Raw genomic sequence first — 23457 nt, forward strand, 5'->3', positions numbered from 1 at the left:
TCAAATGAAAATAAATTTTATTTGATCTGCAAAACAAAAAAAGAACTTTGGTTGATATCAATGAGATTTTATAAGATTTTCAACGAGGTTAGATCTGACATATTTCAAATGGTAAATCCTAATAGCTCTCTACCATGTAGGTTATTATAGACAAACTGTTAGGGAAAACAAATTTGAGAAATCAACAGGAGAAATGATGCAGTATGGTGCAGAGGCAAACTTCAATGCAGTGTTGATAATTACTTCAAGAGCTGCAACAGGTAATTAAAACAGGTAATTAAAACTGTATGGACTTTACTGCTTTGGATTGTATTCAAAATCAATATAGCTCAATCTGATGATGTGTGAAGCAAAAAAAACAACACATGCTAAGATCAAAGGTTATACCACAGTGTATTTAGGTAAATGCTTTCAGTTATTTTATTGCAAAGGATTCTAATGTATTATTATCATCAAAGTATATGTAATTTGGGATTCTTAACATAGCTTTAACAATTTTTCAGTCGTATCGCTATGATGTCCGCAGTGTGGCAATTTATAGTGATGTCTAGCACTGAAGCATCATGCCGCAGACATTTAGCATTATGTCCCACCCAGTCACATTATCCTGACACCAGACTGACCAGTCCTAACACTAATCTCTTTTAGCTAATCGCCTAGCAAGGCAGCTGCAAGCACCATTTTTATAGGTCTTTGGTATGACTCAGCAAGGGTTCAAACCCGTGACCTCCCACATCTAAAGCGGATGATCTAACCACTTTGGCCATTAGAGTGGTACACCAATAGGGTACAACTGACTTGGAAGATCATTGACCAAAAAGGTTTCAAAGACCTTGACCTTTGGTATTGAACTAAAGTTAATGTGCATGAAACCATTACTTTTATATTGGACAACTGTGACATTTGACATTTAGACCCAGGCATTTTTATTACCCTAAGTGCAGGCCATCTACAAACTTCAGTTTGGTCAATGTACTTACAAAGGAACAGACGTTCTTCTGGAAAACCCATTTTACTTTTAATCCCATTTTGACCCTCAAAACAATAGGCATTTTCAATACCTTAAATGCAAGCTCTAAAGAAACATTGGTCAAGTTATATGGTCTACAACTACAGTTACCATGCAAACCCCCCCACCCCCAACTATTCTTCTTGTTATTTACCTTTTGACCCCAACACCAATAGGTTTTTTCCTTATTCTAAGTGCAAGCCATCCACAAAGACCTGTCCTGGTCTGTTACTTGATGTTATAGTGTGGCAACCATTTTTTTCTTTCTAACTTTTGACCCCAAAATAGGTTTCTTTCTTATCCCATGTGCAAGCTATCCACAAAGTCTACTACAGATAGATCATACTGTTGTTATGGTACAGCAACCATTTTTTTCTGCTTTGTCAGTGACCTTGACCTTTGACCTTCTTGACTCTCAAATACAAAAGTTTTGTCCCCCCCCCCCAATCAGTGCAAGCCACACATAAAGACTGGTAACTGTAGATGGTGGAGAACTCATGTTATTGTTTAAAACTTTTTTTCATTCAGTCACAGTGATCTTGACCTCTGACTTTCTGAACCTGCAACTAACTGACACTGCTCTTCCTTATCCCATGTGCAAGCCATATACAAAGTTTGGTAACTGTACATGGTGAAGAACTTGAGTTATTGTGTGGAAATGAAATTGGCAAGATTTGGATGCATGACATAATGCACTGTACTTGTTTTGATATGGTGGGCAGATCAAAATCTATTTTACAATGTGAAGTATAAATGCCAACAACCATGTGGGTTAAATGACTGGTCTAGAGGACACAAATTTCTGAATCTGGTGATTTGGGATTCATTTCTCAATGGAAATTATGTGGGTTTTTCTCATGCGTTATTAGAAACTTGACTTCTGTCCAAGATCAGCAACAATGATCACCACCACCAGCACCAATCTATGGTATCAAAGACCTACATGACTGCAGGTAATTCTTGGAAAGCAATCTTTCACTGTCATTACCAACATGACAAGCATGTTCAATTAAAACTCCCCAAACACAAAAAAGGGCCTTTAGAAACCCTGATCCAATTCATCACACGACATCGTATTACTAATCAATACAGATCACTCAACTTGCTGCCTCTGTAAGAGCATCTTAATTCAACGAATTTTAGCTAGTACTTCATCCGGCTTCCATAATGAAAATCTGCCAGGAGAATTCACTAGTAAAGAGTTTTTGTGTGTGCTGCCAAGAGAGATGTAATCAGAGGTGTATAGTATTTGTGATTTCACTGCAATTTCATTTATTTGCCTTAAAATCAATGGATTCTGTACTGAAGGTAATAACCGTCTATACCTTCTATTGCAGTGGCGTAATACTCACTCTACAGTAATTTGATCGTAAAATATGTTTCATGAAAATCAGAATTTACACTGTAATATCTTTTCACAAATGTAACCTGGGCCACATTTAATGAGTTATGATTTGCTGGTCTATTTTGAATTGACAAGATGGCCAATAAAATCACAAACTGTGGTGGCACTGCAATGACTTTTCTAGAGTTTAAAAACGTTTTTCTAACATTGCCAAATAAACAGTTAGGAAATGTACATTTAGCAACATTTTTACATGAAAGTTGAGATATTCAATAATGCATGAAATTCAGTCTAAATAAACCATGCTTCTCGAAGCTTTTATACTATTCAACTCATTACTGAGTAAAACAAAAAAGACGGTATTTGTTTTTGAGAGTAAAAGCTTTTGTCTCCCCACTTCGCCATTTACATACATCAATAACATGTACCATATATATGATAGCTTATAAGTTGAGTCCAACTGCAAACTGCATAGACCCAGATCTGCCATTGCATAATGCTATGACAGAACAGGATCTTTGTTGTTTGCAGTTTGACTTGACATATAAGCAAGTATCTATGGTACTACTGTCCCATGACTTGGAAAAAATTACCATTGTTATTAGAACCTAATTGATACTCGGACACAAAAAGAATAACTAAATATGCAGTTTAGTCTGGTTTAGATCAATAGTTTTTTGTGTGTTTCTTTCTTAAATATCTTGTTTACATGGTTAAGTGTGAGAAACATTATGGATGGATAGCACAAAATCATGAAGTCTCAGCTCAGCCGGTGAAGTACCTAACATGTAACCCAAAGCTTGTGGGTTCAATATATGCTCAAGCTAGTTGCTTCAGTGTGTCCTTGGGAAGGCATTATACTTCCATTTCCTCCGCATAGTACAGCCATTAATAGCTACCTCAGTGTGTCCTTGGGAAGGAATTATGCTTCCATTTCCTCAGCATAGTACAGCCATTAATGTGTTGAAGGTTCTGTTAAAATCAATCATCCAATATGTATCCCTCTCTTGCAGCAAAGTGAAAGGGGAGGGGCATAATTTAGCTTGACCTGCTCAAGGCAAGCAACCTTTCTATTTTAAGAGGTTTATACTGAAAACTACAAAGATTGGATCTAAAATGTATCTAACATCAAGCTCATGTTGAATGTTACAAATCTGCCAAGTCATCCTATCCTATATGAATGCAGCAATGCACATTCTTCCACAAAGATGAAAATTTTGTACAAAAATTTATGTAAAACAAAAACAAAAAAGTTCCTGAAAAATTCAACCAAAGTAGATGACCTAGAATTCTATGCTACCTGCTCTATGGCCACTTCTAGCTAGCTGGCAAAGAATACAGACCTTGGCCTGGTGAAACAATTTACAATATGCTTGCTCTGCACCAATGTCATCTAAGGTTCAAACACTACTTCCAGCATGTACAATTAAGGGTACATGATTAATGTCTTCTGGATTCTCGATGTCCTCACAGCTAAAGTTCTTTCAGATTATATTACTTCAAGTAATGAAATCTGGACCCCAATATCAGCTTAGCCTTAGTCCATTGTCTCCGTGGATTAGTATACTGAAGAACCCTGACTTTGTACTACATGTACTAGAATTTCCCTGGCATGTGATGAAATTGACAGCATCTTAGAACTCGTATTATCTTATCAAGGGGAGGTAATCCACTAAGAGGCACATGTTGGTTATCCTTTTTTGCTCCCCATCAAACACCACATCTTGCTAATATGTGGGATGTAAAAAGTACTGAGTTGTTGTATTTCTTCATACCTTTAAATTTTCTGTACACCCTTAATTCAGCAAATCCAATTTATTTTTTTTGTGCTTGAATTTTTCCACTATGGAGAATTATGTACATGAACATTTATGAAAAGTAAATGTTTGTTTTGCATTTTAGAATCATCTGAAATTTAAATATTTTACCTAAACCACAAAAAAATAATTCAAACAAAACAAGAACAATCTGAAAATATATATTTAGTTCATATTCTGACTTACAAAACTGTCCATGAAAACTGGAGAAGTTGGTTCATTGTTCCCAGTTTGCTGTGTGGATCCATTGATTATTAGCCCTGGAGACTTGAACTTCTGGCTGCTGTTTTCGTTTATTTCTTTATCAGACACCTTTCTACCAGGATCTTTGTTCTCTTTCTTTTCTGCTGAATAAAGAAAAATTTAACTAAAAAATTCTGACACAATCAAATATGGTAACATTTATTTTGAAAGTCCCTTCCCCACATCACCACAAAATGACAGGTGGTATGTCAATATGCATTATGTAACAAATTAATCTGTGCCTAATATGCATTATGTAACAAATTAATCTATGCCTAAAAAACCTCATCCTAATGATCTGTGGTCTCCGATAACAGCAGTCATTCAAGTGAAGTCGGGTTTTTACAGTGGCACAAGTTTCAAACTTATGTTAATGTTTTTCACCTCAAAATTTTTAATTTCTGAAATATTATCTTCTGAGAAAACCCACAAAAGTACTGGATTCTATATCTTTTACTAACATTTTGTATTAAAAAAGACATTAAAAAATATATAACCTTTTTCATGATTATGCACGTAATATATTAAACTACTTTCAGACCTCCAGTTTGCACTACCCAAGTTTCTAGGTCATGGGCAATGGAAAATTTAACCACAGCAACGAAGGACAAACTAAATACTTGCTCAGACTTTAGTACCTAGGGTACTTACCATTTCATTTTTGGTGAGGAGTGGGGGGAGGAGGTCCTGGGATTTTCTTTCATGCCAGGATACATTATTATTTACTACAAGATATTTTTTTTTTCAACCAATATTATGGATTTAATAGGTTCTTTTTCTCTTAAATGACAGCAAAATTATTTTTTCAAGCCATTTGTAGGCTGGAAATTCTTTTCAAAAAGAATACCAAACCCCCATCTAAACGGTAGATCCCTAACTAAATAGGGACCAGTGATTCTCAGTTGGTAGAGCATTAGACTCAGACTTGTTATCCCAAGTTTGATACCTGCCTAAGCCAGACAGGGTCAACTTCCTCACCGTGTCTTTGGAAATGGGACTTAAGCTCCCATTTCATGAGTATGATGTGGCTAAAATTATGTTTAAAGTACCATTAAACAAAAAGAATTTTTTTAAAAACCCAAACAAATTGTTAACTGAATACACAGGTTATTTATGGCCTGATGAATTAACCAACCCAGCTGATTCTGACTAGCAATGATGAACCCCACTCTCCACTTTACATAACTGTCCATGGATGATTTCATGGTTTTAACACAGAAGAAAAATACTGTACTTCAGCCACTGTCTGTGTAACAATGACTGTGCATTAAAGTTGCAAACGTATTATTTATCTGACATTGAAACAATGAAGATTGATCACATTTCTCATTTAATAAGTCCTGTGGAACATACATAACATCGTTTTGAAAAGTTAGTTGGGGGCGACTGGTGGTGGACTCATCACTGTAAATTATTCAAGTTATTATAAATCATTGTCACAATGTATAGACAACACCCTCAAAAATGTATAGTGGCAAAATAAGATCTGAGATTCTACCCCACTCCCAATATATGATGCAAATACTGGATGTCAGCTTTTCATTTTGGGCAAAGAAGGCATCATAGTATGTTATTTGGTTAAGATATCCATCATAATGATCAACCATCCAAGGATTAGTAGTGACAAAAATATTTTTTAAGACATTCGTCATGGCAGCAATAATGGATGTATGACTGGCACCAATTTCATTCAGGAACAAATAACCATCATAAGAAGTCTACTAGCTCATACAACCATCCATTTGGGAGCAGAGATAACAATCTTTTCAAGACAGCCAACATGATGGCCATATTGAGGGTTAGTCATTTTCATTAAGGACCAACCAACATGTAAAAATTACTCTTCATTTAAGAGTAGAGAAAACGAGATTTTGATGATGGCCACATACTGGACATCAGATCAACGCCATTTTAATTTATGATCAACAAAGTATTATAAGAAGTATTTTAGCTGAACCCCATGCTAATATGAATATTCATTCAGAAGAATTAGAGATAATAAAATGTTGAAGATGGTGGCCATACTGGGTTTCAGTTTAGCACAATTTTCATTTAGACCAACTGGATATCATAAGACATCTTTGCAAAGTTTCATTTACAACCAAATGGACATCATAAAAAGCCTTCTCCTGAAAATACCACTTTAATATAACTATGGTCAAGTTGTGATAAGATTTGCAAGCTGGCTGCCATGGTGACCATAATGTATGTCAGATCAGCACCATTTATATTTAGCAACTACTAGACATCATAAGGAGTCCTTTTAGCGAAAACCCCCTGTTTATATGACCATACATTCTAGAACAGTAGCCATAACAAGATTTTCAAGCTGGTTGCCATGGTGGCAATATTGATTGTCAGACTGGTACCATTTTCATTAAAGACTAGTTAGACATCATAAGAAGTCTTTCGATTAAAACCCTATGTTGATATGATTATCCATGTAGGAGGAGTAAAGATTTTCAAGCTGGTTCCCATGGTGCTAATGTGGCCATATTGGATATCAGTATAGCCTCATTTTCATTTAGGACTAACTAGACATCATAAAATGTCTTTTGGTAAAATCCCACATCAATATGTCTTTCTGTTCAGGTGAAGTTGTGAAAACAAGATTGTTTAGATGGCTGAATGGCAGCCATACTGAATGTCAGATCAACACCCTTTTTATTTAGGACCAGCAAGATATCACAAGTCATTTAATGACAACACCATGTTCATATGATCATCCATGTATGGGTAGTGATAACAAGATTTTCAAGGAGGCAGCCCTACTGGAACTTAGACTGGCACAATTTTCATCCAGATTCAACTAGACACCATAAAACGTTTTTTATATATAGTGAAAACCCAATATTTATATGACCATCCATTCAAAAGGCGTGATAAGAGGATTTTCAAGATGGTTCTTGTGCTGACCATATTGAATATCCAAGCAGCACCATTTTCATTAAGGACCAATAAGACCATGGGATGAATTGGTGTGTAAAGGTTCATGGCAATCTTCCAAGTAGCTGAGGAGAAATACAGCAGTGCTAAAAAACTGTGTTATCTGACAGATGGCAAATTACCTTTCCAAAACTCTTCTGGTCTATGACAAATGATCTAAAAATAAAACCACAGTATCTAATGCAAAATGACTAAAAGCTTGCAAAAATGTTTTTCATGCATTCAAATTATGCAAAACAATTTAATTTTAGCATGTAGTCCAATGTTGTCACCATATTGTTCCTGCTGTAAGCAATGTTTAAGGATGGCATGTTCAACCCATTTAAACTATGCCATCATTCAATTTATTAATCTCTTTGTATTTGAAATAATACTTAATCAATGTGTAAATACTTACTCAAATTGAGCCATATAACTGCAACTTGAATTAGTCTTGATTACAAAGCAGTTTGAGACATTCAGAATGACAAGAATAATGGAATAATGTCCTTATGATTAAGACTCAGCTAGGTTTGTATTTTGTGGCATTCACAACTGAACTTAAAACAAGAGACCCAAGTAGGCCTCAGACTGCTCAACTGACTGACATCTGCCTAATAGCCAAATGCAAGAGGAGTTGGCCAAGAGAAATTCTTCCAGTGCTTTTTTTTTTGGGGTCTTCATCTATATCTGATGGCACATCACCATTTTTGTCCAATATTGGAGAAGAAGTCATTTGAAGCATTTTTTTATTGTTACTAACTGCAGCTAGACTTTATGATGGATTGACATCATTTATATAGGTCATCATGCCATGCTAATTTCTGTAATGTTTTGGGAAATGTTTTTGTTCAACAGTTTTGGCAAAGACATCATTTCAAAAAATAATTGTAACAGTGAAAATATATTTCATGGTAGATTGCCATCAGATGTACAAACAGAAAGCCCTCTATGCCTTGATGCTCTCTCTCAAACTTCAGAAGTTGCATAAATATTTTTCTACTTTCAATAACAGCAGCTCTACTTCTGTCAAATATGATCAAATGTCTGTTCAAAAGTTTTGGAGAAGAAGTTTAGTTTTTTCTATTTTTAGTAATGGCAGCCATGTCTGATGGCAGATTATCATCAGTTGTACAAACTTGAAAAAGGTATTCATTCCAGGATGCTTTCTGTCAAATTTTGTGAAATTTGCTCTATTCAACAGTCTTGAAGAAGTCAACTGAAGGTTTTTCTATTTTCAGTAATGCTGGCTTTGCTGTTGCAAGTAATAAGGGCCATTTCTGAGAGCTGATCAGGTTCATTTCTACCAATTTGAAAAGTCTTCCTGCCAGTATGCTTTATGACAAATTACGAGTATCTTGAATTACATGTTCAGTTTTTTAGTCATATAAAGGGTTTTAGCTATCTTTAGTAATGGTGGCCATATTTAATGCGGGATCAATATCATTTGCACTGATTTGAAATACCCTTCATGCCAAGATGATATGTGTACCAAATTTTGTTTCTGTGAAGAAATACAAAACAGCAAATATTGATGGATAAACTATGACCCTGAAACACAAAGCATCACACACGATGGTTGTAAGGTCATACTATAAACTCACTTATCCTTTTGGCCATATGAACTCTGAAAGTGCAATTAGTTCCAATCCAGGGAGTATATAATACAGTACCCAATTGACTAAACCCTTTTTAAAGGTTCTTTGACATGCCCATCTCATGACCTTTCCCTACTAAAAGCCTTTACCTTTGCAGATTTTATTGTACGTTAAGGTGTGCACCTGGGTTAGGTTTCATGAAAATATGTCAGATTTAAAAAAAGACAACCTGTGTAGGAAACATACCCATGACTTACATTATTCCTTGTGGTGACTATGACCTTAAAAAAGGTTGCAAGACTGTGAATGCATCATAAATTGTCAAGATATAATAACAGCTCATTCAAATATCTTCATGGTCAAAACACTGTTCACATATGTGGATAGAGGTCAATGATTTATATTTTCCCTTCTTATGACCTTGTCCTTGAGGCAGGGGGTATGGATATGGTTTAAGACACACTGTCTAGTCATGATATAAAACTGATTCAAGTTTCATTCAAATATCTTCAGTGATCCAAAAGTCACACTCTGAACAAGGATACAAGTCAGAGTTGCATTTACCCCTTTTTGTGTAACCTTCACTTTGAGGTCGGGAAGACTATTACAGTATGTGACAGACCATTCATGCATGAAAATTTTCATTAAAATCTCTTCACAGAAACATATTTTCTGTTGCCATGACCCTGACCTTCATTTCAGGGGTGTGGCTATGGAGCATGGCACATAGTTTAAGTCAAGGGCAGAGTCTCATAAAATATCTTCATTGGTTCAGAATTATACTCCAGACAAGGACACAAGTCACCAAATTATATTTCCTGGTCGTGGAATGTGACATGCCTCATCATAATTTACATATTACTATGAAAAGTTCCCCCCTCCTTTTAAAACATTTTGAAGAAGAAAAAAAAAAAAAAAATCTCGAAAAAAAAAAAAATCTCAATTAAAAAAAAAAAAAAAAGGCAAATGCAACAAGAAACCAGCGATGTAAAGCAAGCAGGACCGTTCCCGAGCTCTCCTTCCCACTAATGACAGCCAACCATTCAACTGTAGGGACCTTTATGGACCCACAGATTGAGGCCAAACTATCAGGGTTCCTTGAATCCATAAAAGCCTGGGGGAGGTGGCACCATCCCTTCTCCATGAACAACTAGCAGGCTGCGGTGCAGTCAGAAAAAAGTGGCACATGCACAATTGTGCGAACGCTACTATAATTAAACTCAACAACAACAATGAAAATCTTTCCGAGCATCACAAAGTTATGGAACTGGCAAGTATTAAAACCACTGAAGAGACAGCACATTACATAATATGCAAGTCGTCAGATGGGCGTACAAACAGTTAATCTAAACAATCCTTTAAAGAAGAAAAAAAAAACGAATATGGTAACAGTCTAAGCTTTGCTACTCAGATAATCCACGAATATGGTAACAGTCTAAGCTTTGCTACTCAGATAATCCTGACTAATAATTAAAGATATCAACTGTAGCTGACTTTTAGCAATTGTTAGTTCCAGCAATTAGTGGGTTCAAAATTGGTGTTAGTCCACTAGCACAAGGCTAGAAAATTTCCTGTCAGACTAGTGTTTTTCATAATTTCAATAGCCCAATGGCAAGTAAATCTTAATATGTGACTGACAGTGTTTTGTGGAAAGGACCAGTGAAGATTCAGCAGAACTAGTACATTTTCCATCTACTCTTCCTTGTGGCTACAAAGAAATTTATGTTATATTCCAGGCTTGATTCATGTATGTTATATTCCAGGCCTGATTCAATTATGTTATATTCCAGGCCTGATTCATGTATGTTATATTCCAGGCCTGATTCAATTATGTTATATTCCAGGCCTGATTCAATTATGTTATATTCCAGGCCTGATTCAATTATGTTATATTCCAGGCCTGATTCATTTATGTTATATTCCAGGCTTGATTCATGTATGTTATATTCCAGGCCTGATTCAATTATGTTATATTCCAGGCCTGATTCATGTATGTTATATTCCAGGCCTGATTCAATTATGTTATATTCCAGGCCTGATTCAATTATGTTATATTCCAGGCCTGATTCATTTATGTTATATTCCAGGCCTGATTCAATTATGTTATATTCCAGGCCTGATTCATTTATGTTATATTCCAGGCCTGATTCAATTATGTTATATTCCAGGCCTGATTCATTTATGTTATATTCCAGGCCTGATTCAATTATGTTATATTCCAGGCCTGATTCAATTATGTTATATTCCAGGCCTGATTCAATTATGTTATATTCCAGGCCTGATTCATGTATGTTATATTCCAGGCCTGATTCATTTATGTTATATTCCAGGCTTGATTCATGTATGTTATATTCCAGGCCTGATTCAATTATGTTATATTCCAGGCCTGATTCAATTATGTTATATTCCAGGCTTGATTCATGTATGCTATATTCCAGGCTTGATTCATGTATGTTATATTCCAGGCCTGATTCAATTATGTTATATTCCAGGCCTGATTCAATTATGTTATATTCCAGGCCTGATTCATTTACCTGATAACCACTTTTATCTGACAAAGGCACTAAGGACCAACATATTCCATTATGTTTAGTCTTGTTAATGTGATAAATTAAATTTCCAATTTCAGCACCTTCATCTGAACATAAAATACACTAATGTAATGCAAACAGAGTTTTAAATCCCCCAATTAGGTGAGCCTATCATCATGCAATTGAATCACAGCATTAGCAGAACTATTAAGGCTGGTTTCGCTGATTCATGTACACCTGACATTTCCTAACTAGAGTGACCTGGCTGAAAATTTCTTGCTGTCCAAACAATGTGGAAAATGTGACCTGAATTCGTGCTCAGTGTGAAGGCTTTTGTTTTAAGTTAGAACAGAATGCTGAAGCAGTCAAGATGATTGAATATGGCCATGGTTCTTAACTTTTTTTATTACAAATGAATATTTGGTAATTACTCATTTAGTTTTAGGTGTTTATTTTAGTTTCTCTTTTTGACACATACTTCAACAATTATTCAATATTTTTCCTGTCCTTTCCTTTTCTTATATCCTTGTTTTATTTTCTTGTTTTCAATGACTGGTACATATATCTTTAATGTACATTCAACACATACACAATGAAATCTCTTCTCTTCGCCTATCCTTCCCTTTTTTATCAATAGCATCTTCTTACTTTTTCTTTCTTTTCCTTATGCAGCACTCCCTTATTATAATGCTACAAACAGGAGCCATGCACTCTACTATCTTATAGTCAGACTGCCTAATAATGAAGTCCATTATACAGTTCTCCCTCATTACAATGCTGCAAAAAGGAGCCATGCACTCTACTATCTTATAGTCAGACTGCCTAATAATGAAGTCCATTATACAGTTCTCCCTCATTACAATGCTACAAACAGGAGCCATGCACTCTACTATCTTATAGTCAGACTGCCTAATAATGAAGTCCATTATACAGTTCTCCCTCATTACAATGCTGCAAACAGGAGCCATGCAATACTCACCTGATACAAGTTACTTTAACATTCAGCAGTCATGAAAAATTATTAATCTACTTTTCACCTCTTCTTGTTGTGGGGCCCCAAGTGGCCGAGTGGTCTAAAGCGCTCTCCGTTACGGATCACTGCCATCTCACCCCTGTCTGCGTGGGTTCGAGTCTCGGATTCGGCTAATGTGGGTATGTGAGAAAGCTTGCCAGTAGCTTCTCGTGGGTCGGTGGTTCTTTCCGGGGTTTCCCCGGGTTCTTCCTGCACCATTAATACCTCAGAAAGAACCACCAACACAGAAAAAAGTGAGATGACAGTGATCCGTTAACGGTGAGTGTTTTAGACCACTTGGGGACCCCCACTCACCTGTAAATTAACACAAGGTGACATGGTTTTAAGAGGATAAGGGGGAGGGTCTATGGCTTGCCCCCCTCCACCATTGCCAATTCTATGTTAATTATCTTATCCCAGCTGCATGTTCGGCACGAAGGAGACATTCCCCGTGTACAGTGAAGTACTTTGCTAATCATTTCATAACAACTCTGTAGATTTGTATCTTGTCTACTTGGGTCTAATTTGATGGCTACACTACCTATTTGAAATGTGTTACAAATTGAATTTTGATTGGTTTGTTACTGTTGGTTCCAGTCCAGGGTAAACAATAACCACCAATCAGAACTTATTTCCTGCATAACACAAAGGAATTACTGGTAAAGCAACTGAGAAACTTCACATAAAAGAGGCTATATGTCATAATTCTGTAAAGTACTCCAATCATACATGGAGAGCAAATTTGGAATGTCTCTTTTTTGTTGAGGTATTTAATCAATGACTGAATGTGCTTATGAGATAAATAAAATTAGCACAGAATCTGCAAGGGTGCAGATTTCAAGCCCATGAGTTTGCCACCTTCCATAAATTTAATTTCCTTTTTTTACATTAGGTGTTGTCAATGGTTCTCCTTCTTCACTAACAAACACAAGAGCAATAGTTGTTTTGCATCTTCATAAAGCTGAGTATGGTAGATTTTGTTGACATTCATCCCCACTCCCACATCCAGACTTGATCTAGATGAGATTGTCCATGCACGAAGAAACCACAAAATTTCTGGTTTTGAAGATAACACCATAATGTCTTCCAAGTTTAAGTTAAAACACAGAATAACTAAAAAAAATTTAAAGCACTGATGCAGTGCAAAATGAATGACATGATGGGAAAGATGAATCATGCATCTGATCAAATGGGGCAGCCCAAAATGACTTAAAAGGTTGAATTAAAATCATTGACAACTAACAGGCAGTCTGTTGCAACTTTACAAGTATTTTTTTTTCTCCCTGTCATGGCATACAATTAGATGCTAAGTCTATATTTGTCTGTAATCTGCATGCTGGAAATACAACCGATACGTCAACAAAACTTAAAAGGTCCCAACTACCACTTACAGACCTTCTAAAGATGGAAAGACCATAAAGTTGTATCAATAATGAATCATACTGTAGGCTATATATTGTGAATCATATCGATACATGGTACAGGTGTATTGTTTCACCCCATACTTATGAAGAAGTTCTCCCTCATTATGATGATATCAAATGAAGCCATAAACTATACCACCTTATATGAAGCACATCAAATATAATTTTTTTTAAAAACTTTTCTTGTTTATTATTTTCCATATATAAGTAGCAGTGGGTTGGGGAACCATATAAAACATAATTTTATTACTGAAAAATTAAACTGGATCCATGACCATACCTGTCTTATGACAGGTAAGTGTTATAACAATCAGCCTTATAATAGTGATGGAAAGGAAACTAAACTGTATAATCAAATGCGAGAACATGTGACTGCTTTTTTAAAGAAATTCGGAAAGGATGTTTTGAGTCATTGTTGACTGTGTTGATGACATCTGTCTTGTACACTGATTTCTACAGACCAACTGGTGATTCAAACAAGTTACACTGATTAGATAGATAAGATCAGATAGCCTAAAGGGATTTCTTTTTCTTATGATTAGCAGCAAAACTGGTTTAACATAAGCCAGAATTAATTGAAAATTTGGCCATGATCAATCTGGACTCCTGACTACATCACTATGGAAACATGAAGTACTTGAATTGGACAGAACTTTTGCTCTCAGTAAGGTTTTCTATTTTCTATGCCAAGATATTTTACTCAAAACTGTGGCAGCTTGGGTGGGCATTTGGGTGTGGTGTAAAGATTGCTGTACATCAAATCAAGTACTTTTAAGTTATACTTAGGATGGCTGACTATGCACAAAGTTGATGCATCGTGGAAAACAAAAATGTTACTCGAAAAATCATAACGAAGAATGGCACGGTATATTTTATATATAATTACTTGGAATATTATCAACAACACGATGAATGCAAATTCATTTTATTTATAAATTAAAAGTTCCAATGAAGAATGAGTTATCTATGACAATGAAAAATACTGAATGGACTCACTTCAAAGTCAAGTCCATCTGCTAACTGTACAGATCGAGATCTGCCATCGCATAAAGGGTCAGCAGATTTGGATCTATGCAATTATAAAGGAGTAATCAGTAGAACAAACAACACAGACCCTGATCTGCTGGCACATTATGCGATGGCAGACCAGAATCTATGCCGACTCGACCTGAAATTAAGGGTATATGGTACCACTTCCTCAGCCAATGGCAGAGTCATTAACTCAACAACTATTGAAAATGTAATTGTTTGCAACACCATGAAATGAAAAAATATATCCTACCAGTTCGTCATTAACCAATTCTCATCATAATGCTGAAATAAGCCAACTTTATAAAATCTGAATTACATCTGTGTTCTTTTAGGTTTTATTCACTTTTGAAATTTATTTTTTTAAAGGGCATGAATCATTTCTGACTTGTAAATTCTAATGAAAATGAATCCATCCTGTTTACTATATTTTGCTGGAAAAATAGGACACCAATAAGAAGAAAAAATTGCAATCCATTATTTTACCACATATGCCACTGACAGCTTAATAAACCTATATACTAGCAATTACATGCATGATAGATTATGCACAGCAGATGACCTTATTTCATGGGCAAAGCCAACTCAACAGTACTTTAACATCCACCTGCTCAAGGAACATACTAAAAGCCACAAGCTAGGATCCCTGGAAAGACAGTAGCTATAAAAGTGTACAAGGATATGCACTTACTGAACTAAAACAAATCACTAAAATATACAGAGATGCCAACTCATGGACATGCTTGTCAAGAATATGATCATACATTTTTCAGAACCTCAGCACCCAATCCAGAATGGATAAAATCTTTAAAAGTACAACATTCCCTAATCTTAACGTACCTGGATAACTCATAGGCCCTCTCATAACATGTGGGCAGGTGCATGTGAATTCCATTTTACTTACAGAAAACACTCCCAAAATGGGCTTATATTTGTTGAACGTGACAAAAATCTTGAGAAAAAAAACTGACATATGAAACCCTGATATATTGCTAGCTCTGTTCTGAATCAACAATAACACTGGAATGCATCCAAATTCATATGCAAAATACAGTGAAATAAAACAATATTTTTGCTGGTACATATGATGCAGATGGAAACCTCTTGGAGCAATGTTTTTAACGTTCTTTCAAAGGTTTGTCATTTTGAATAGAAAATGTAACTTATAAATAAAAGTGAACACCTTCATTAGAAAAGAGCTATTTACTGACAATTATTTCTATGTGGGTACTTGAGAAAGCCTGCCAGTAGCTTCTCGTGGGTCGGTGGTTCTTCCCAGGGTTTTCCTGGGTTCTTCTTCCACCAGTTATACTGGCTGCCATGTATAGCCTATCTTGTGCTGAAAAAGGGCATCAAACCCTACAACAACAACAACAACAAATATCCGGAATCTGACAACTTTCAGGTCCTAACCTAGCTTTGGGTAGTTCATGGACTTGCTAACTCTAAACAACTGGCTGGTCAAAGATTGTTTTGAAGCATGTTGCCGATTTTCAGTGATTTGGTGTTATTTGTTAAAAATATAACTTGTGAGATTTCTCTGACAGGTATGTTTAAAAATAAAAGACACTGGTCTCTCTAATGATTAACCACCAGGAGAATTTTGTTCAAAGTGGAATTGTTGCACTGAAAACGTAGCACCCACAAACAGTGTTTATGATCTGCTGTTTACGATATAATTACACGAGACCAAAACATATTCCTTGGGGAAAAATTAAATTGATAAAAACAAATGTACTCCATCTGAAAAGTCATCTTGTCAAATATTTTTTATCCAGGTCGTTGATTTCAAGTGACAAGTGTTACGTATATTTATTTTTGTGATGTCTGCAGGCTTTTCTCAATGATTATATATATATATCTGTATTCTGTGATTGACCTTAGTCCAAAACCAAGTTAATGGTGTACCTGACCACTGAAGTGTGAATCAGAACTCCTTTCTGATTTATCCACTAACTCGGATGGTAATGAAACTTGGATCCTAAGGGGATATGAGTGGACAGGGGATCCATGTGAGGTCTCCAGTTAGCTATGTGGAACTGCCCATGAGGTCTTCTTCAGGGAACTAAGTCAGCAGTTGCATTTAGAGTTCCTGGAAATCTACTGAAACCCTCTTGTCATTTGACATGATGGCATTCTTGACTAAGGTAGTTGTCTCCATCTGGAATACTCTTCCTGAAGGAATTTGTTCAAAGATCAACACTGATTCCAAAAAAACAAATCTGGATAAAATTCCTGCAATTTCACTCTCTAAACTGCACTTAAATAGGAGTCCAACGCTTCATGGGGAGATACCAGCTGTGATGGTGGAACAGATCAGGGTTCCATGAAAGAAGTGGAGGGTCCCAGAAGCAAAGCTGGTAAAAAAAAATTATTTTGGAAAGGACACACATGCATTATCTGAGAGGCTTGATCAAGTCTCTCATTACAGAGTTAGTCTGACACCTACTTAGATTCCGGGAAGAGAGACTCTGCAGGAAAGTGTGCAACTCCCAATAGCCAACTGCCTCCCTCCTTACTGAAGGGGGTGGAATCTACAGACTTTAATGTTTTGACAGGTCCAGAGTTGTGGCCAAGGACCAGTTTTGTTGGTCTCTCAAATCTTGTGCTGTCACAGAGGGAATTATACCTTCTGCATCAAGTGATCCGGCAAAACCTTTATGTTGTTGTTGTGGGGTTTAAGGCCATATTTCAGCACACGATAGGCTATGCATGGCAGCCAGTATTAATGGTGGAGGAAGAACCCGGGGAAGAACCACCGACCCACGAGAAGCTACTGGCAGGGACAAAGATACAAAATAAGAATGCAAGGACTGGAAAGAAAAAACCCAAAGCCAAATCAAAAGATAATTTGGTCCAAACAATAAACCAAAAGGCAACAACAAAGATGATATCATAGAGCATCCTGACACACACGGATATGTATGCGAGTCCAAGGAAACAGAGGAAGATTTTCCATATGAGGGATGTAGCTAAGGAATCAGACTGGGATCATATGTTTTTTCTGTCCCTCCAATTTGTGAGAATTTTAACATAGGAAAATTACCCTTGAACTGGGGACCCTGGACAAAAGAAGCAACACAATATTTGCAGGCAAATAATGATTTCGATTTCTTTTAGACACAGAAGTAAAATAATCTTGGTATTAAACTAATAAAAACTGTTATGAGTCTAGGCTCTTACAAAAAGTAACAGTAAAAAAGTGAAGACAACAAGCTTTGTAAAATTTAACAAATAATTTATTTCACTAGAATATCAAGTTAAAAATGAGAAGAAAAAAACTTACGGTTTTACAAATAAATCCAAAAATAATCCACGAATTAAAAAATAGAAGTCCTAGTAATAAAAAGTCCTGAATGAAACTGAGTTCAAATCCTGATGAAATCCAAAATGGAAGATGATGACATCTGTTGTAACCTGCAAAGTGCTGTAGTGTCAACAGTCTCTTGTTGAGCCACAGAAAATATTCTAGTTTTTTGAATTCTGTATAAATTTTTATAAATGTCCTTGTTCAAGAATGAATTTTGAGCACTTTAGCATTTCTAGGGAAAATAATCACTTGAAATCCAATAATTTGAAGAAAATAAAGTCTCAGCCCAAACTGGTCACAACAACACAACATGTCCAAAGTTTAAAGCCCACTGACTACTTCTATAGAAAACATTAGGTATAAGGCTAACTTAAGATGCAAAACAGATTCCCAGATGGTTCTGAATCAAGGTCAGAAACTAGATACAGTGTTTCTATTATTAGGTTTTTAACAATAACAGTCAGGTCAAACAGAACTGTACTGAATTTCTGGACAATGTCAAATCCAGTTACATTACAAATAACATGTAATAGAATTTTAAAAAATTAAAACCTAACAAACAAATAATTAAATAAAATATACATAACAAAACATACTGAAAGCTAATTTTTTTTACATTAAAATAATGTTTTATTAATAAGAACTGTCAGGATGCCTTTACCCACAAAAAAGTTTTTCTTTTGTTACAAAACCACACAAATTTGAAACCCAATTCAATTAATGAATTTATAGTGATAGATACCTGAGCCGTGTTTTGATTTCCTCTTCTTGGATTCTTTCTCACTGAGGTAATCTTCGTTACTGCTTGTTGGTGATCTCTGCTTACTGCGCCCACAGCCCATGTCCCACAACAACAGCATCGAGCTAGATTCCTGCACCTGCCACCAGGCTTACCCCTTCCAGCTATGTAAAAGTTACCGTTAATTATGGTAAGCAGTCACTACTGAATGATGACCCTGAAAAGAAAGAAAAAAAGATTTATTTAAAAAGATTTGTTCAAGGTAAGAAATTTTAAATAAAGCCCACGAGAAACACCAACATGATTATTTGATCATATAATGCACTGGCAGATCAGGGTTTATGTTGTTTGATCTACAGATTACTCCTAACAAACTGCATAGATCCAGATCTGCCAGTGCATTCTGCGATGGCAGATCTGGGTCCTTGAGGTTTGCAGTTGGACTTGACTGATAAGTAAGTGTACATGGCATGTTTGTAGCATGGTAGAAAAATAATTTTTACCAATACCATATCAGTTTAAAATATAATATTGTGAAGTTAGTCAGTTGACTGTATTGGTAACCAATGTATCTTTTTCAAGGTTGTTGTTGCTGTTGTAGGGTTTAATGCACAGAAGAACTCAGGAAAACCCCAGAAATTACCACCAACCCACAAGAAGCTACTGGCAAGCTTTCTCATGTACCCACAGAGGTGAGATGTCAGTGATCCGTAATGGTGAGTGCTTTAGTTCTTGCAAAATCTTTACAGATGTGTGAATTTTTTCTTAAAATCCAAATTTTGTGTTCATTCATGAAAAATTATGAAATAACACACTATTTTATTAAACCTATTATGTAGGAGTCTTGTTCTGGACTTTTTAAGAATTCCACATGGCCTGGAGAAATGGACCATTTGCATATTCATGTTTAGAATGGCCTACTGACTGACAAATTGTCCATTAAAGTTTCAAATTTGTAAAAAGGCAAATTAAAAGGATTCCAATGGTCAAAATCCGTTAAAGTCTTGTGAAATAATGGAGACTATTTAACTTTGTACAAAAATAACCAAGGGGCCAAGCAATCAAGAGTCACTTAAAAATGTACAGGCTGGTGTGTATTTTATTATGCTATTTAAATATCCCCAGTTAAAGGTCATTGCACAGAAGATTATGGAAAAATGCACCACGTCACCAACGGTCCATATAATTTTTACAGCTCAACACATTCCTTAACATTTCAAATATATTACAGAATGAAGATCACAGACTCCTCTTGCCAAAAGGGCAAAGAAAACTATATGTTCATCAGTGGATATTTTTAGTATGACACATATACTGAAATCACATGAAATTTCTGCAATAGAAAGCTTGCATGACCAATTTACAGCAAGTCGTAATTGCTAAAGATTTTCCAATGTCTCATACTTTTCATGGATTTTTTCATTACCTTTCAAAGTCCTTTTTGGGCTCAGAGTGGCTGAGAGGTCTAAAGTGCTCACCATTATGGATCACTGCCATCTCACCTCTGTCTGCATCAGTTCAAGTCTCGGATTCAGCTAATGTGGTTATGTGAGAAAGCTTGCCAGTAGCTTCTCATAGGTCGGTGGTTCTTTCCGGGTTCTTCCTCCACCATTAATACTGGCCGCCATGTATAGCCTATCTTGTGCTGAAAAATGGCGTTAAACCCTACAACAACAACAACAAAGGACTTTTATATTATTATTTATCTTTATCAATATTTAATATGGGCCAGAAGCTGTAATCACATCATTTTACATCCTACTTTGCCAGAGTTCATGTTGCCATGATACACAATGGTAAAAGGTGATGTCATATTGATGGCATCAAATAACCTGTATTACCTGCAAATATTACATAAACTCAACCATAAACATAACATTAGACTATTTTCTCTTGCATAATCCACCAACATAGGTCAGGGTCTTGACTAGTGAAATCATAGATGTAACAGTCGCAACTGCAGACACATTGATACAGTACTCTCTTGCTATAATGCTGTTCACGAGTCATGTGACCTATGATACATACAAAACAGTTATATATCAAGGTATGCTGCGAGAAAGCTTGGTCAGAATAATTCAAGAAAACACAAGTAATAGTGTATTGCATGATGATGTTAAACTGTACTATAAGTACTTCCATTAGCCAAGAACTAAAATTAACGGAATGAATTTTTAAAGGCAATGATATGAAAATTTTACTCATCTAATGGGATCCATGACCATGTGTGTTGTAGGTATCACCAAACTATTCAAGTTCCTTATATATTTCCTTTATTTTTGTATATTTGTTAAAAAAAAAAAAATCCACTACACTAGTTATAGTTCATATGTACCAATTCTACCTAACTTATTTTAGGAAATAACAGATAAAATAAATGAAAAATTAAGCACTGTTAATGATACATTTTCAGGAAATATTTGAATCTGAAATAAATTACAGAAATTTTTAGTATAAGTAACCTTTCTGGAAGTGGTCAAATCACATCTTTTGTACTTTGTCAGTCTATGCAAATGCCAACAGGTTAAACTATTTTCTGTTTAAACATTACTGCTTCTTTCTAATGAACGCATGTAAGATTCTTCACTGGTCGGCAAATATGGACAAAAAATTAGAAAGAAAAATAATGATATTAAAAGAGACTACGAACAGGATGCAACAGCCCATTTCATGCAGACTTTGGTGAACTTCGTAATTTGCTCGGAATTTTGATCACGTGGCAGGTGGTCAGCTGATTATAATAGCCATTTGATAGGTGGTGGGCAAAATATGGCTAACACTTCAGCATCTGCATAAACTTCTGTAACTACTTCAACATCGTTTATCGAGTTGAAAAATGCATATTCAACAGCGATGCTACCGCAGATATTGACGAAATTTAATATTGAAGCCATCCTGTCTTATTTTCTGGAAACCAGGGCAATTTCAAACCCATATGAGAGAGTAGCTTTGAGCTGTTTACATCTGGACATGTACATGTAAGTAAGGAAACAGTGTCAAAGTAAACAAATGTAACCCTGACAATCAAAGAGCAAGCTGTTCAAACTATTTCTTTGCATCCGAAACATCACTATAATAAAATGCGTTTCATATGAGTTTATCAGATTTGTTTTTGAAAGTCTGTGGATAATTTACAAACAAATTTCAGTCATTTAATTAATTTTATTAATGAAATATTTCTAAACAACAATGGACACCATTTTGTTATGTACATGTACCCACCAGCGTTTGATTGGCTGGAGTATAAAGTAACTCGAGAGGTTATTTGGATAATTACGGAGCAACTCAGTTAAATTCGGTATGAAATGGACTATAACAGTACTTTGGCATGATTAATATAGTGATACAATTGTTATGTATATTTATTTTTGTGTGCTTCACCTTTTATCTATGAAGATTGAGTTTTAGTGTGTACTTGGTTTGTCTTGTAAGTTATAAATAGAGGTTTACTTGAATCTGAATTCAATTACTAGCCTTGATTATAGCCCAAGAAGGTTCTACAAATGAATCTGTTTATGAATTTGATGTGAAAATGGCCCACATCATCATCATCTTATCGTGTTTTAGGTTTTTCTATAAATGTTGTGATCAACAAAATTATTCATTCCTGTCTTAACATCAGTCTTTGTGAAATCACTTTTACTTCTGTTCACTTATAATTGGAATTATTTATTGAATTACATAGTGTTCACCGACTATTGGACTGAAACACATTTTTTGGGATTATTGTGAATTCATTCAAAGACATTCTGGATTATATCATTGTGATACAGCAAGAGTACTGGTACATTGGAACATTCAAGGCTATTGGTACATCAGTACATTCACAACTGAAAATTCATTCTACGCTTTCGGACTTGTGATAGAACTTGTAGGATTATCTGGGATTTACCAGTAATTCACAATACTGTAAGTTTCTCTTAAATGTTCATTTTATAACTTAGACAATTCAATTATTTCATGACTTTCACAAAACCTGCTGGTTTTGCCTTTCCTGTTACATAATTTAAGGCCAGAGTGGTAACACATTATAAAAGAGGCAGTGGTATATGGCAGGGTTTTACAGTGAGGGAACACTTTATGATATTATTACACACAAGAAAATACAGAAAACAACTTTGTAATGTCTCTGCATTTAATTTCATGCTTGAAATACATGTTATATTTTTTTTGTTTTCAATGAGATACATGTCAACAAGATCTGACATGGGTGGAAGGAGCATAGACCCCACGTATAGCGTTGTTACTGTTCCTGCATATAATGCCATTTTTCAGCACATGATAGGCTATACATAGCAGCCAGCATGTTTGGTTGAGGCAGAACTCAGGAAAATCCCAGTAAAAACCACTGAGACCCACGGGAAACTATTGGCAAGCTTTCTCACATGTCCATGCTGGCTGAGCCAAGACTTGAACTCACATGGACAGAGGTGAGATGTCAGAGTGGTCTGTAAAGGCATGCACCTTAGACAGCT

At 35.6% G+C, this 23457-nt stretch overlaps 1 protein-coding gene across 5 annotated transcripts in view; it reads right to left on the minus strand.

Moving 5' to 3' along the window:
- The window catches only part of LOC149778675 (uncharacterized), a 144975-nt gene that overhangs the window by 32161 nt on the left and 89357 nt on the right, over positions 1-23457 (minus strand). For 4 of the 5 annotated variants that reach the window (XM_089939483.1, XM_089939485.1, XM_089939484.1 and 1 more), the window contains exons 3-4: positions 18986-19199; positions 4358-4518 (exon numbers count right to left, since the gene is read on the minus strand). In XM_089939483.1, coding sequence (XP_089795609.1) covers positions 4358-4518; positions 18986-19103 — 279 coding nt within the window. In that variant the 5' untranslated portion in view covers positions 19104-19199. The remainder of the gene's footprint in view (positions 1-4357; positions 4519-18985; positions 19200-23457) is intronic. The other variant, XM_089939486.1, reaches the window with a different exon arrangement.

Source organism: Sinohyriopsis cumingii, chromosome 17 (assembly GCF_028554795.1).
Source record: "Sinohyriopsis cumingii isolate HCF-2022 chromosome 17, ASM2855479v2, whole genome shotgun sequence".
Classification (NCBI taxonomy): domain Eukaryota; kingdom Metazoa; phylum Mollusca; class Bivalvia; order Unionida; family Unionidae; genus Sinohyriopsis; species Sinohyriopsis cumingii.